Source organism: Setaria viridis, chromosome 6, assembly GCF_005286985.2.
Source record: "Setaria viridis chromosome 6, Setaria_viridis_v4.0, whole genome shotgun sequence".
Lineage (NCBI taxonomy): Eukaryota > Viridiplantae > Streptophyta > Magnoliopsida > Poales > Poaceae > Setaria > Setaria viridis.
In genome coordinates, this window is record NC_048268.2 from 554,176 (window position 1) to 571,132 (window position 16,957).

The window sequence follows — 16,957 nt, forward strand, 5'->3', positions numbered from 1 at the left end:
ACACTCAAATTATCATGCTACATTGATTTGATTGAATTCTTGGGCCAAAAACCATAGCATTCAGATCCCAGCAATCAAAATCTTCCAAATCAAACGACATCTAAAAACTAGGCAATATTGATCAACCAGGAAAAGCAAAAAGGTCTGCACCATCAATTTCCTTGGCCAAAATAAGAACAACCGCATCCATCAATCACAAACCAGGTAAAGTTTCAATAACCAATCAACGCTGAAACTGAAGCAAAGAACATCTCTATCATATCAGCAGGCAATTCGGCAAGCCATGAACTGTGTAGCAGCATTAGTATGTATAAGATTGAGTATCTCATCCAACAAAAACAGGGCCCATGGCCTGTGCCATCGATTTCCTACTCTGTTCCACCAATACAACATGCCCTACTGGCCTACTCTGTTCCTAGTTAGTCCCCTAGCAGCAGGACAAAAAGAAAGTGGCCTGAATGTGCATGACCAGATCAGCTTACAGTCTCTCTAACTTAGCACACGTTGCAGTCGATCAGATGCCCTGCAATGCCTAAGCAAAAGCAACACAAATGGACTTGAACAAGAGTCTCTACGATAGTATGTACACACTGACTGGATCCTTGGCCAACCAAAGCATGGCATTGCCTCAACCTCCTATCCTCTCATAGAAAAGAGAAGGAAAGCCTCACGCTTGAGAACTTCATTTAGAGAGACTTCTCTGACGTTATCACCATTTGCATAGAACAACCATGAGGAAGAGCTGCTGCTTGGCTCCTGCTCACTTACAATCCTGCCCCCTCTCACATATGCGACGTAGTACCCCTCCTTTTATTGAAGGTCCTTTACGGTACACAATACATCTTCCTAGGCAACGTTAACGAAAAGACTTTGCAACCAATCACAAAACAAAAGGAAAAGCTTCCATAGCCAGTCAACATACGGTTCAATCCATGTCATTTGTTACTAGTTTCCAAGAAATTACTTGAGACCACAGAAACGCAGGACACCCACATTAGAAATGATCCCTTGTCCATGCCTCTTGAAATTAGTCCATGACAACGCATTTACATGAAATTTGGTCTTCCTTGATATTAGTTCAGAGGCAGCCGTCCTCTGATAAAAGAGAAAAAAATGCAGCTTGTCTTTTGACTAATACTCTACTTCTTCGATATATTCACCAGGTGTTTTCCACATACACTTGATCCATATCATTCCACTGCAAAAACTGTTTGAATTCTCAGGCTCAGCACAAAAACATAGATCACACATTTGCAGTCAGCATTCAAATTTTCCCAACCAGGCAGAATTCTAAAAACTATTGTTGGACCAGACAGTCAGGAACACCAAAACTAGGTCATCTTGATCAATCAGTAACACCAGAATGCCTTCCATCATCATCTTCCTAGGCAACCAAAAAGGAAAAAAAAAACTCTGCAACCATTCACAAAACAAGGAAAAGCTTCCATAGCCAATCAACTTACGCTGGCTGGAGCCACAGAATGAAGAAAATACATCTATCATGCCGCAGATGCTTCAACACATCATTAACTGTGAAGCATGAGCATGTAAGATTGAGTACCATCCAACAAAACCAGGACAAGGCCTGTGTTGTCACAGCTAGCTCCTACTCTCTTCCTAGTTAGACCCCTAATAAAAGGACAAAAAGAAAGCAGCTCTGAATGTGTATGACCAGATGAGCAGATAATCTCCCCAACTGAGTACATGCTGCAGTAGGTCAGAAGCCCCGTGATGCCTCGCCAAAAGCAACACGAATGGACTTGAGCAAGAGTCTCAATGGTAGTGTTACACTGACTGGATCCTTGGCCAACTAAAGCATGTTCACCAATCCCTTGTCATTGCTCTTCCAATTACTTGGACATACTGCCATACATGTCTCAATCTTCTATCCTCTCATAGAAAAGAAGGTAGGCCTCACACGTGAGAACGTTGGCTAGCGAGACTTCTATGATGGTCAAGTCACTTGCCCTAAACCATGTGGAAGAGCCACTGCTCTGCTGCTGCTCTGTTCCAGTCCTGCTTCCTCTCACATAAGCAACATAGTGGCCCTCCTTCAAGGAGTTCCCAAAATGCTCAATGGCACCAACTAGACGATATCTGGCATGTTTTTTGTCCTCGGACCTGAAGATTTGAGAAATAATAAAAAATAAATAAAACTAACGTAAAGGAAATACTAGGCTAGCTATCAACGTGTAAGTGAACACCATTAACAAGAAACCACTATCGCATGAGCAGTTTTAATTTATATCAAGTGACAAATCAGCATATAGTCCAGTTTCAACATGTAACCTCACCACAACTACTTCAAAATCACACTAGAAAATGCTGGCCCTTATAGAGAAAAGCCTAATGTAAAAGGGCTGTCAGGTTAGGCGTTTCAATGCACAGCCTGAAGCGGGAAAAAGGAATATACACCAGGTAGTTGGTGATACAGTGTTGTAGTGGCCAGCTCAGGGATTGTGATACACTGTGTTCCATATGTATGTGACTAATGGACTATGACAGGAGATTATTTTTCCCCTACAAACACAATAAAATCAATATGCATTGAAGCAGTTTTCAACCAATTAAAGAATGGGTTTTGATCCAAACCAAATCACTACCACTAGATAGAATGGGTTTTGATCCAAATCAAACTGTCAAAAAAAACAATCAAATTCAATTTTTAGACCAACATTCAAATTCAATTGATCCTCAACAAACTCAAAACACAATTCATTTCAATTAGACTTCAGGATAAGCAGTAACCACTGGAAAGTGGAAACTCTTCTAGGGACATAAGAGTCTAAACAATAACTTGAGCTAAATGACATGTCTTCTTCAAGCTTTCACAAAATTGCATAGAAGTATTAAGTTGTTAATGTGTAAGTAATGTAAGTACCTGGGATCCAGATATTTTCCTACATCAAGATTTTCCTCAAACTTCACATGTCCCAGTCTCTTATCCTTGCCCTCAAATCTCACCACATGAAGAGTTAGTACAGGTGGCAGCTTGCTAAGAACAAGCGTTTTATCTGCATGTATGCCTTTCTGCTCATTTGGGGCTTCTCCCACATTTAGTGTGCTGGCATTTTGGTTATCATGCGCACCGAACAAGTCACTCTTTGCTTTTCTGTGGTCACGTTCAGTTTGGACCCAATCTGCCAACCATCTTTTCTTGATGCTTGCCATCATCTGCCCACCAACTTTTCTTGGGCTGGTGCTTGGCTCCTCATGCTTGGTACAGCTATCACAGCTCCTTATCACGGCCTCTTTTTCAAAATAATATTCCAGGCACTCCTCAATTGATGGAAGAGAATCTATCTTATGTTCATCTGCGCTCTTATGTTTATCTGCAAAAACAACATTATGCATCCAGATGCTATCAACTTGTACAAGTTTTTCAGAATTTCAATCCTCCACATTAGCAGTAATTTTTCTGAGAATACCCAAAACTGTTAATTTAACAGACCATTTGCAGTGATATTAAGATAAGCATTCAAAACCCTGAGCTATGCTCGTAAAGCAATTCGAACTACCACACTAAAAGAAACAGCTTGCCATGTTCAGACTGCTCAAACATCCTGCACAGTTTTATGTAGCCATCCTGAAGGTTTTGGTGACATTTCTTCAAACCATGCACGCAACTAGTCCTTTAACAAGTTTGAACGTTTAGATAGTGGTTCAAACTCAACTCTGACAAATGGCATGTATCCTTGTTTTCAGCAAAATAGGCAATAGCAGTTGCTGTATAAGAGTGTTTTCCACAGTTTCTTGCATGCATTTCTCAATAGAGTTAAGATCTGGGACGCCCCTGCATATTTGCAGATCTGCTAACCAATTTGCAGCAGGCAATTGATTAGGTACGGGAGCATGTGAACTTACTCTCATCCCTAATTTGTTGAAATAGGTCTCTAATACCTTTCCTTGCCTTTCTGCCACTCCTTTGTGGTGCTTCACTTTTGGTTGGATACCACCCGTCTGGTGGCATTGTCAGTGAGAGCTCACAGAATGATACTGTCTTAAGCGACGCTTCTGAGCAAGTTTTGCAGGTCAAGGTTTCAGACACCTGACCCTGGAAAATGGATTCAACAACTGTGGGAACATCCTGCATGTAAGGAGGCATCTTCAGCAGCTCCTCCTCATTCAAACCATAACGCAGATCGAGAAGCAATTCTTGGCTGTCTTGCTGACTACGGTCTTTGTACTTCGCATTCAATGCGCCTATGCCCAAGAGTTTAGCTGGGTTCAGCGGTGCTACTGCATCATTCCCAGCCGTTGTCTCCACAAAGAGGTCCTTCAGTGCCACACCAAGGGGCCCTGTTGGAGCATCAGGACCAAACATCCACATCCGCAGCTTACCAAGTGCAAGGAGGCACTGCACCAATGCATTCACAAAGCACGTGTACCCTTCATTTTGCATCCCTCTGATAACATAGGGCTCATGAGCACGTGCCGCTGAGGCAATCACTTTGAGGCTCAAACTGTGGTCACACTGAAAGCAGTAAGCAGCATCGGGTTGATCTATCCACAGAACAACTGGAACCGGGTGACATTCTTTTGAGTTGGCATGGCTCCGTGCGTGGCTCTGGCTCATTGGACCCTCCTCATTGGTCACCAACCCGGCGCAGAAACACTGGCTGCAGCACGAGCACATCACGAAACGAGACTTCGTTTCCTCGAGCGTCAGCTTCCCATTGGGGGCCTTGCAATCCATGCACTGTGGGTTGGCCTTCAAGCGCTTGATAGTATCTGAGAACTTGTACATTTCCTCTGTATCAAAGTAGAAGTGCTCACACTCATTGCTGGCATCGCTGGTGACATCCGCCTCCGCGCCACCACATACAGAATCCGTGGCCTCCAGGAGTCGGGCTTTGCCAAGGCTGCTGTCCATCTCTGCTGCCCTCGCTCCCTTCTTCTCCTTCCCCATCGCGTGGACTGGAATCACAAGAAAGAATCGAGTCAGAACTCAAAGAACCAAGAACTTAAGAAAGGTAAAGAAGCAGAGAAGGATGCATCATGAGCAAGAAACGCCAAAGGAGCGGAAAATCCAAGAAATACCATCAGCAATGCAAGCAAGACCTTATGGCGAGGACGCCCAAGAGATGCCAATGAAGTGGAGACGCAGCAGGGAAATTCCACCAAGAAAACAAGAAATTGCACATCCCGGAGGCTGGAGATGATCAAGAACCGCGCGCAGCAACTGCACGTCTGCGCAGACTACCATGTCGGGGGAAGAAAGAGCAACTGCACCGACTAGGGATGAGCCAAGAAAGCCAACGAAGCGGAGAAGAAGCAGCAGCAACAGAAACCGAGAAACCCACCGACCAACCAGACAAGAACCGAGAAGAGCAAGAACAGCGCCACGGAATCCGGAATCAAGCGAAGAACAACACAGAATCGGGAGGAGGGGAATGCGGGAGGAAATCTCACCTCGATTCGGGCGTGGCGGGGCGCGGGCGAGCGGCGGGAATGGCGTCCGCGGCGAGGCCGAGGCGCCGAGCAGTTGGAACGGTGGTGTAGCGGGAGGAAGCTTTTTCCTGGCCTTGGGCCGATCGCTGTTCGAGTCCATTTTATAGTGGGGGGAAATAGCTCCGGTCCACGGAAAATTCTACTTCGGCCCGGCCCAGCCCAATAGGTATGTCAAAATTAGACCACGTGAAAAAACCGGCCCAGGAAGAGGCTGCTCCCAGGACTGACTGGTGACTGTTGGCAGCAGGCAGACCGAACCTGTCTCAACAAGAATCAGGAATGCAAACTTCAGACAGCCATTGCACATGATTACAATGTGGGCATTTGTGTTACTCCAGAATCAAGATAGATTTGTATGATCAGTATTCAACAACGATGTACACAAATTATGATAGAAGTATCCTAGCAATGACTCGTCAGTTACCATGTGAGACAGCTTCGAGCTTCCTGAACGACATATCTAATCCACCAGCAGAGCAGCTTGCTTGTCAATATCGGCGAACACACCTTCCATTGGCAAAGAAAGATTTCAGGTTAGAACACCAAGATGCAGGTCTATCAGTTACAGAGATAGGTAACTGAAAGTGAGATACTATCTAGGACCATTTGATGTCATTAGCAGAAATTGCTGAATTCCATGTGACTTCTTGCTCTACATGACAGAAGACCTCTGACAGCATCTAGATTTGATATTTCCACATTAAACTAGATACTGAATATCATACTAACACCAGCATATACCAACCAACAATAACAACATGTAGCTTCAACAATGACTAGAGCAGTTCAGACTTCAGATAAGCAAGTGAGCATTAGCGTGATGCGGAGCGACAAAGAAATTAGCAACGGTAAGCATTACTTTGTCTATGTATCAGAATAAGAAGCCTGTCTGAAACTACCAGTGACAGAATGACTTCATGACATACAGTACACAATACCAAGAAGAAAAGCATATCAGACTTGAGAGATAGATTGCCTGCTTTGACTACAACAAACTCACATTCTGACAGCAAGGGCTCAGCATTTTGATAAGTGGATATAGATTGACCTGTAAAACAACAAACACGTGTGTGAGAGGTTGATAATAACAATGCCATGTTCATTAATCTTCGCAATCCATATGAATAGGTAGGCAACAGCCAACAGATGAGAAAACAATGGAATAACTCTACTCAATAGACACTGCACAAAACAATGAAAACAATGGATAATGCACGGTTCGCGAGCTAGCATCCTATACCAGCAGCACTATCACCCGAATTGCAGGTCGGAAAGAAATCTATCCCCTCCCCTCCGAATTCACCACCATTCTCCATCATCACAAGAGCACATACGCACTGAACATGGTAGATTCGAGAGAAACAGCATCTAAATTTCGCCCAACGGCAAATCGAACGTTGATCCTGAAGCGCGATCCAAACTTGGCAGTTTAGAGAACCACCTTGTCTCTCCCCTTTTGCTGTCCTAGGCATAATAACTGAACCAAAACCAAATGGAGCAAGTCCGAAAGGGGAGGGGCGGACCTTGGTTTCTCGAGGCATGGAGCACAGCTGCCTAGTAGTCGGCAAGAAGCGGCGGCGGTGGGGAGCAGGAGGAGCCGGGGAGGCCGGGGACATGGTGCGGCGAGCGGAGATCGGAGAGGAGGAAGAGGCAGCGGCGGCGGCGGTGGCGGTGCCCGCCATTCGAGGGGAGTGGCGCTTTCTTGGGCCGGTAATCGTGAGTGAAAGCCCAACAATTTAAACCAGGCCGAAGTAACGATTTAAATCGAGCTCAGAGCCTCTCTTCACAGAGGTTGACAGTTGAGAGGCAGCCGAATTGTATGTCCTGCACTCCTGCTGTTTAACTTTTGTCTGATGTTTGGGCATATATGCAGGACATTTGGTGGTCAATACACCAATGCTGCCTACCAAGTTCCTCTACCTCAAGCACCTATCCATTGATATGGGATCAGGATTGAGCTTTTCCCCGGCCTATGATTATTTCTCTCTGGTTTCTTTCCTTGACGCGTCTCCTTCTTGGAAACTTTGACCTTGAATGTAAGGCGAATGCTGATATCTCAGCATAGTATGGACCATGAATCGGTTTTTGGAGATTTGTCACATTTCAGGCAGATGCCTCAACACTGTCACTCCTGCCTCAAGAGTGTGAAGATCTCGCGGTAAAATCAGCTCTGCCAAGAGCTTGGTTGAGCTAACATGTTATATTCTCAATAATGCGGTGTCACTCGAATGTCTTACATTAAATACTGTATATGGTTTTAGGTGTTCTGATGAAGGTTGTAAAGGATGCCACCCCATTAGCAACGGTGTTCTCAAGGAAGCTCCCAGAGCGGCCATGGCCATCAGAACATACATCGAGGATAAGGTTCCCTCTGCAGTTAAGTTGACTGTTCTAGGGCCCTGCAGAGAGTGCCATGGTAGGACAGATGGTCGCCATAATAAGATGTAATCGTGCAATGTATAATCATAATTTTAATGTAATTTCAGTGAGGTAATGCTTTTGTTTCTTAAATGTTGTCAGATGAACTGTACTCGTTTGGATAATAATTTAAATTAATTCCGGATGAAGGATATTTTGTTTCTTGAGTTACCATACCTGTTGAGGTTCGGTTTACTTGAAGATATATGTGTTTTGGTGCCAAGTTGTAATGTTTACAGATGTAATGTCGAGGTTGCTTGTCAAAAAAATACAAATTTGTAATGATCTCAAAAGAGCTTTTTCAAAGCAGCAACCAGCAATATATTTCTTCAACATCCCTAGCAAACCTGCTAGTTATTTGAGGCCGTGCCTGGGCCCAGAACTAGACCTGTTAAGTGGAAAACTCCAGCAGCCATCATGGCAACATCCCTGAAAGCTGAAATCATGACAAAGCTTTTTCTTTGAAACTAGAAGAGTACACTGCGAAAACATGATACAACAAACCAAAAAAAAAATGAATGCATCATCCATTTCTCCAGTTGAGAAACAACACATTACACGTGCATGTTCGCAGGACAGCAATAATCCATGTACAGCAGCGCATGCTAAAAAGGATCTCTAAAGTCCTCGTCCCGATGAATGATCCGCCACCTCCATTCTTGTACAACAACACATGGTACAAAATTCCTATGCTTCAACCACATTTAAATGGAGGAGTTCGCTATCATGCGAGCCATCTTACATGAGCATGCCTGACCTGCACGGATTTTACCCGCTCAAGCGCTGGCCACCGTTTCTGTTTTCTTGTCCAGGATAGAGCTCAGCTGCTTGTCGATCTCGGCAAACACTTCGTCCACTGTGACATCTCCTTTCACCTAAATTACACAAGTCAGTGACAAAACAATTGTTTGAATATAATGCTGATTGCTTGATTGCAGAGATAGCTAACTGAAAAGCGTGATCATTGAATGGTTATAATCTGGCATCACATGAAGAAAATTAACAAGTTGTGTGTCACCATTCTACATGATATAACATACAAGGTTACGACTGCATGCAAATTTGACAATGACACATCAAATTAGGCACAACGGAATACTACACTGACAGTCTGACACTAGTACTAGAAACTACATACCAAGAAGCGACTGAGAAATAGGTAATACACTTGTTGTGGACACCTTCTTTGGGAGGAAGTTCCACCGCAAGAAGGCCCAGGCGTCAGCTAGTAGTTAGGAGATCTGCTTTGTTTCAGTTTTGGTTTGTTAGCGCCGGCTCAGATTATTTAGGGTGGCTAGAGATCTTATCCAAAGGTTGTTAGGGAGCTTAGAGCTCTATATGTACTAGGACCCCAGATTCATCTCGGGTTAAGCAGAAGATAAACCTCTAAGCTCAGAGCCTCCTAGGGAGGGCGAGCGGGTTGTTTATCAATCTGCTCATTGTGTTCTTAGCCAATAAGCTAGCCATATCAACACTAGTGGCACAGAGGCAACAGAGGAATTAACAATGGCAGGCGTTACTCCATCTAACTACGAGAACCAAAACAAAAATATATATCTCTGCAGTTACTGAAAATGAGGACATCAGATTAATCTGTCCTAGGATAACTTCATGACAACATCAAGCAGAAATGCGTATCAGTCTTGAGAGAACTGATGGAGCAGAGAGTTTTCAATTGAAAGAGATGGCACCTACTTTGACAATAACATTGTCATATGTTGATAGCAATGACTCAACATTTTGATAGTAAGTCTGCAGCCTCAGCTTAACCTGTAAAACAGCAAAAACAACATGTGTTAGAAGTGGATTCCCTAACCATATTTATTGATCTCACAATCTAAATAAACAGTTGCAGTTGATGAGAAATATCTGGTGGAACAAAGAATAAGCAAACTCAATATACACTCTACATGAAATTCAATCATCATAATACACAGTTGAAGTAGCAGTATCCTATATCAGCAGGTCTACCACATGAATCAAAATTACATAACATAACAATAACTACAGCACACTAACAGACGACAGCAAAAAGAAAAGCCCTTCACCATCAGAGGAAATGATTGCACACTAGAAATGTACAAGTTTTAAAGCATTGATGTCAGGTGCTTTCACCTCGAAAAAGAAAATGTTAAGTGTGTCAGTGGGCTCGAATATATATGCACTGAATACTTTAGATATGGCCAGTAGGGGCATGATAAAATACATTGACCTTGTTGACTTAGTAGAAGACCAAAGAAAGACACTTTGCAGTAACACTGCAACACCTAATAAGCAATTACATCCTGTTTAATGATAAATTCCCGTTTCCTTTTGATAATATTTTTACCAATAGCCAGTACAGATATGTACCTTTTCTTCTGTGTCATCAAATCTCTGTGTAAGCCTTGACGCAATTTCTTCATTCTCTGGTGGAGAATACTTCAAATGATATATTTTCCCTGTGACAGGATCAAGCCGTCTTCCAACCACCCTTTCAACAAGGAGTTCATCTGGAACCTGGATTGGCAAAGAATGAGCTAAAGTTACACATTTTCTGATCAAACAAAGCTAATTCAGGAAATTCCTGTTCATTGGGCTAAAAATAGCCAATAGCAGTATTTAACGAAATATATTTGAACTACTAGTAAGAGCAATGTCACAAATAATCTAAAGGCCGAAAATGATTTGGATTATGTGCCATTAATTTGATCTAGCTGGACACTTACATCTAACAAAATGAAAGTATCAGGTCGGATTTCAAGAGTTTCCAATGCCATGGCCTGCGAATAGCTTCTCGGATACCCGTCCAATAGCCAACCATTTTCTTGAGCATCTGGTTGCAAAAGGCGTTCCTTAACCATCTGTCAGAAACCAAAATTTGTTTATTTTTAGGAGCATTGATAGCAACTTGAAATCACAACAATGGAGAATTTGGAAATAAAAGGTCGCCTACATTGACTACAATCTCATCAGGCACCAGCTGGCCCTTCTCCATGTATTCCTTGGCCTGCTTCCCATTCTCGGACCCAGCAGCGATCTCCGCCCGTAGCAAATCTCCAGCAGAGATGTGCACCAAACCGTACTGCAAAAACCACAAGTGCAACATGAGGCGTCCTGAAGCGAAGAATTCTGCAATACTAGCATACAAGGTTGTTACTGAATCTACAACATACTTTGGCCTTGATGAGCTCACATTGCGTGCCCTTGCCGGACGCGGGAGCCCCTGATATCATGACCTTGAGAGGGTCAGCCAACGCTGCAACCACAGCCTGAAATGAATATACAGAGAGTAAGAATTCTGCCGTGGAATAACTCGTGCAATTATCCAGGAAACTCCACGGAGATGGATTGCCTAGGTTTAGCAAGATCTATGCCGAGGTTGCCTAATACCCCCAAGGAATGTCCGGAGAATCCTCCAAACCTGAGCAAGCAAGCAATCCATGTGCTCCACCTCCCCTTGTGCTACGCTAGCTAGTAACGGAACCAGATCGAAGTGAACAATACGGAGCAAGAAAGCAATCACCTTGCTCGCCCGGCGCAAGGAGCGGGTCGCCGGCGAGCGGCGGCCGGCGGTACGGAGCCGGAGGGAGCGGGAGCTGGCTGGCGCGCCGGGGAAGAGGAGTCGGCCCTGGGAACCCGGCCTCTGGGCCGTCGATTGCGGCGGCGAGAGGGAGGCCGCAGCGGCAGCGCAGGCGGCGGCCATAGAGGAAGCCATGGGCGGTGACGGCGGAGCGGAGGCAGAAGAAGACCAGACGACGAGACAGTAGACAGAAAACAAAGGGAGTTGCGGCCTTTAGTAATCCCCCTTTTTTTTAGTTTCATCAAACAAAATCAGTTTGGTTTTTTTTTTTGGAATTTTTTGAGGCCTCAAACTGCGGCTCGTTCTTCTTGTGGCAATAGGAAGGAAGGAGGAGATCAAACTAGGACAAACGCCGACAGCAATGCCTGAGGCCAGGGCACTTCTTCAGATGGCGCTTCTTCAGAAAAATACAGAGTTATGTGATCAGGTTCAGGGGTATGTGATCAGAAATGAAGGAGGCTCCTGATGGATGCTCTTCTCCACTCGGAAGTGATAGCGTGCTTGATGGGATAAGCAAAGGTGCAAGCGGAAACCGACTCGATGTCGATCGATCCTCATGGTCGTCAGTCAGCGTTTGCAGAAGACTGCAATCCGCATCCGTCAGTGCCCATTTCCAGCGCGTGTCAGCAAATTTCTTCGCTTTCCTTGGTCAAGCTCAAGCAGCACATGTTTATTTTCCTTTCTTTTTTACCCGGACCGGAGAGAAATGACAGACCAAACAAAGCTGATCCACAACTGCATTCTTGGTATTGGATGCTGCAATAGCTCTACCAAGAGTTCATCTGCATTTCAGCTCTGAAAAATTAAGTATAAAAAAAAGGCATCTGCATTCTTGGTAGGATGCTGCAATAGCTGATCCACAACAGTATCCTGCTCATCTGCTGCAGAAAATCATGGGTGGCTTCAGTGCCAGGGTTCAGAGCATGGAAATGCAACCACCAAGAGCTTTGAAGCAGCAACAGATAGCAGTAGCACTAACTTGTATTTTCTTTTGTGAGGAGCACCAGTAGTTGCTACTGCTACCGATTTGATGATCTGAACTGCAGGTGCTCTCCTTTCTGCTCTGCAAGTCAGTGGTGGTCTCGCAGGTGCTCGGAGAGACTTTCTGCTCCAGCATGCACCTCCTTTCTGCTCTGCAAGTCAGTGGTGATGGGACCATAAAAACTAGACGTGTATTGATAGGTGGTGGTCTCAACAATCTACCTCTTGCATTGCATACGTGGAACACAACTTTAATCTGAGGCTACCAACTGTGTACTGCCTTTTATCATCCTTCCTGTCTCTGTTACCTGTTTCACTTTCACAGTTGAGCTTGAGCAATGAGCTAAGTGGCAGTTCCTGTCTGTCTACAACAACAAAGCCTGCCTGCCTCCTCCAAGTGTACTCTACATTGTATTGCAGGTCGCTGTACAACCTGCATTGCTGGAAGGAAAGTGCATGCATCCAATTTCTATGCGCATTTGGCAGCAGCAGCTGTGCAGTTGAAACTTGCAAAGCTATTGACTTTCGGGAAAAAGAGAAAAAAGGGAGCTGCAGAAAATCCTGATTGCCATCCAGCCATCCACAGCCCACAGGATCCCCTCTTTTACTGGTTTCCTGCAGATGTTCAGTTCATGATCTAATTTCAAGGTTTTCTTGCCATGAAACCATATGCCTTTTGCTTCTACATGTATTCTAAGTGAACTGAGGTAAGAATAGGTAACCCACTTGTCAGGTAGATTGGTCCAATTTATGTAAGTACAGATTCATTTGTTTTAGTGTCAATTCTTACCTTGTGGAGTAGAACTGAAGAATCATCAAAATTACTTTACCTGAAGTTAGTTATTACTTTTCACAACTGCAAATGCCCCTGACTTTATTCCTATAGTTGTTGAATAAAGGACCGCTGTTATGATATTTAACTTGAGACACTAGGAACTAGTGCGAAGTTCGTTTGCAGTTGGATCACCACAGCACCACTTACGTGAGGTAACGTCAAAATCTATATCACTGCGCGCACATTATAGTAAGAATTACCAGCTAATTTGGGGGGTTTTCTTTTTCAAGAAGATGACATTCACTATGGTGGGGGCACAAGAAGGATCATCTCTGTAGATGCCAGACTGCCATATGGAATTAGATAAATATTTGTCACAGCATAAGCTCCTCTCTGTTTCATGGATTATTTCTGGATTGGAGCTCAGGGCACTGAGCAAATAATTTTAGGGCCACCATCTCTTTTCAATGTCTATATAACTGAATGCAACAAAAAGAAAGAAAGCGTCTAGATTCTTGAGACATGTTCGTGTTCAAAGTTTCAGTTATCTAAAATTGCCTACCAATTTGTCTGCAAGATTCCAAGAAAATAAATATTTGGTTAGAAAAATCAATATTTGTTTATAACGAGAAATGCCTTTTCCTCTGGTTCACAACAAGTCAACAAACGATATTGTTTTTGTGGTTGGAAACTGTTGCGCCTTTTTTGGTTCTCTGCAAACGTGAGCAACTTTTTGACTGACTTCTGATTTCAAGGTTTTCTTGTCACGAAGATGACATTCGCTATACTGGGAGCACAAGTAGCAGTGTTGGAGAAATTCTGAAATCAAATATTGTAACTTTCAAAAAAAAAATCAAACATCGCAATCTTCCTCACAGGCATAAGCTCAAACACACAGCAAATACCTTTCAACACCATAAACACCGAAAAAAACACCATAAACACCCACAGGCTTCTCTCTTCCACAAACAACACCCACCTCCTCTGCAGTCTGCACACCACGCAAACTCAACACACTAGTGGTAGTGGTATGTGCTAGAGCAAGAGCTGCAGCTTGGCATCATCAGAGAGGCTGGCCATGAAGAGCTCCTCTTCAGCAGGTGCACTAAGTCTGAAACTGAAACAAGAGCAGGGAGTTGATGGTAGCAAGACGCAGGGAAGCCTTGAGCTCAGGCTCGGCTTCTCTTCGGACAATGGCGATGGCGATCCAACTGAACAAAAGAAAAGGAGAAGACCAGGATGCTTTCCCTGCCATGTGTTTTGGGTGGGCGAAGAACAAAACAAGCTCTCATGTCATTGCATCGCATGGATTAACTACAATTCGGATGCATGCCCACCAACTCAACAACAGTAGTCTGATTGCAGATCATGGGATCACCATCTTGCAAGAGCAAGAGCAATGGCAAGCCTGTCTGGGCCTGACAGAATCCGACGAAACGTGAAAGGCTCTCTACCTCGCCTTCACAGCGCGGAGCCAGTCGCCGTATTCTCACAGCAGCGGTTGTGCCTTGCCGGCGGCTGACCGGGAGGAGCACTCGCCGCTGGCTACCAAGCCGCCATTCCCGGCCATGTGAGCTCGTTCGTCTCGGATTCGTCGAATCGGGCGCGCCTCCACTGCTCTCATTGCTTCCAGATTCTGAGGGGGCGACGGTATGAGTGGGTTCAGGCTTTATGGCGGCGGCGGCGGCGGCGGCGGCTAGGAAGGGTGGCGGCGCCGCCGGTCGCGCGGGAGGACGGGCCCATACAAAACGAAAACCAGGGGTCAATTTGCAAATATTCGGATCGCGATTATTAATCATGATCCCATTCAGGGGTCTAAATGAAAAAACATAGGAGGTAATATGTAAATATTCGGATCGGTGACTGCTAATCGCGATCCAATTCAGGAGGGCGTATGTAAAACAGAGGGTCAATATGCAAATATTGGCAAAACTCCCGAGCGGCGAGATCGCCGGCGGCCGCCGCCATCCATCCCGCCCTCGCCCTCCGCAAACTCCACGACCTCAGCCGTCTCCTCCGGATCCCCTCACCCGCTGCTGATGCTCCCAGCTCGAGCTGCTCCGTCGGATATGCCGCCGCGGCTGCGCCGGCGCGTCGAGAGCTCGCGGTGCGAGGCGCCGGCGGACTGCGATGGCGTGGCCCTCCCATTGAAGTCAGCGTTTGCAGCACGTGTCAGCAAATTGCTTCTCTTTCCTTGGTCAAGCAGCACATGTTTCTTTTCTTTTCTTATTACCCGGATCGGAGAAAAAAGAGAGCACGTGTTCCTCTGCTTCTTGGTTCGTCCAGCTACCAGCTTATGCTTATCCTGACAGAGCAAACAAAATAGCCACATCTGCATTTTAGCTCAAGTAAAAAAGAAGGCATCTGCATTCTTGGTAGGATCCTGCAATAGTTGATTCACAACTGTATCCTGCTTCAGTGCCAGGGTTCTTTGCGAGGAACTACAACCAACAAGAGCTTCAGAGCACCACAAGTCCACAACTGTACCTGCTAGTGCTATATCGATATGATGATCTGAACTGAAACTGCAATGTTTTCCTTTTGATCAGGCCCTGATGCTTCAGTCCTCACGAAACCATGTGTCAATGCCCGATCATCGCTGCAAGTCAACCCTTGCTGCCTTCTATCATCTCTTCCTGTCCCTGTTACCTGTTTCACTTTCACAGTTGCTCTTGAGCACTGAGCTGAGTGGCAGTACATGTCTGTCTACAACAACAAAGCCTGCCTCCTCCAAGGCTCCAAGTGTACTCTACAATGTATTGCAGGTCGCTGTACAGCCTGCATTGCTGGAAGGAAGGTGCATGCATCCAATTTATACATATGCATTTGGCAGCAGCAGTTGTGCAGTTGAAACTTGCAAAGCTGTTGACTTTGAGGAAAAGAGAAAAAAGGGAGCTGCACAAAATCTTTGCTAGATGCTAACCCAATCCTTGTCGCAGATCTCGGCAGACAAGATCGGTAGGATGGGATGACACTGCAAGTTGTTCTAGTGCTGATCACTCCAACTGAACAAAAGAAACAGCAGGATGCATGTTTCAGCGCTGGATTGGGGCCTTCCGTTTTGGGGATCCGATCCAACACTGCCTGACAGAACTCGACGAAATATACCTTCCCAGGGCGGAGCCAGTCGCCGTACTCTCACAGCCGTGGTTGCCTGACCGGGAGGAGCGCTCGCGGCTGGCTACCAACCAACCAAGACGCCATTGCCGGGCCAAGTGGGCTTGTTCGTCTCGGATTCGTCGAATTGGGCGCGCCTCCACTGCTCTCATTGCTTCCGGCTTCAGAGGCTGCTAGTGGCTGTGGGTTCAGCCTTTGCGGCGCGGCGGTGCCGGTCGCGCGGCAGGACGAGAGGCCCATCCAAAACGAAACAAGGGGTCCATATGCAATATTTGAATCGCGATTATTAATCATGATCCAAATTAAGAATTTATTTGCAAAAATGTAGGGGTAATCTGCAAATATTTGGATCGCGATCCAAATCAAGAGCCTATTTGAAAATATTCCAGACAGCGGGATCACCCTCGATCGTCAGCGGCTGCCACCATCCATCCCGTGCTTCCCTGCGCAAGAGACTATTTGAATGTGCTATTGCTAAAGTTTAGCACTTCCACCCACTAACACTCCCGTTTGGAGATATGGCTAATGGATAGAGCTAAAATTTATAAAATGTCACTTTTGTCCCTTTATATCCTCACCTCTCTTTTCTCTCTCCCCATTTTGATCTTTTCACAAACCATTAGCACCCATTAACTACTCCTCACCAACTAATG

At 45.2% G+C, this 16,957-nt stretch overlaps 2 protein-coding genes across 2 annotated transcripts; both read right to left on the reverse strand.

Annotated features, from left to right (window-relative positions):
* Window positions 1-885: 885 nt before the first annotated feature.
* Window positions 886-7,074, reverse strand: LOC117860693 (ubiquitin carboxyl-terminal hydrolase 27). Its single transcript, XM_034744069.2, has 6 exons — window positions 6,975-7,074; window positions 5,876-6,499; window positions 5,413-5,709; window positions 3,847-4,917; window positions 2,882-3,389; window positions 886-2,121 (listed from the first exon to the last, which is right to left on the reverse strand). Exons 3-6 carry the CDS (start codon window positions 5,549-5,551, stop codon window positions 1,878-1,880), a joined length of 1,962 nt encoding a protein of 653 aa, XP_034599960.1. The 5' UTR covers window positions 5,552-5,709; window positions 5,876-6,499; window positions 6,975-7,074; the 3' UTR covers window positions 886-1,877.
* Window positions 7,075-8,299: 1,225 nt separating this feature from the next.
* On the reverse strand, window positions 8,300-11,623 carry LOC117861115 (adenylate kinase, chloroplastic). The gene is made up of 7 exons (XM_034744605.2): window positions 11,375-11,623; window positions 11,025-11,120; window positions 10,805-10,933; window positions 10,578-10,712; window positions 10,222-10,368; window positions 9,565-9,639; window positions 8,300-8,744 (listed from the first exon to the last, which is right to left on the reverse strand). The coding sequence occupies exons 1-7, from the start codon at window positions 11,564-11,566 to the stop codon at window positions 8,646-8,648; spliced, it is 873 nt and encodes a 290-aa protein (XP_034600496.1). The 5' UTR covers window positions 11,567-11,623; the 3' UTR covers window positions 8,300-8,645.
* Between the last annotated feature and the right edge of the window lie 5,334 nt (window positions 11,624-16,957).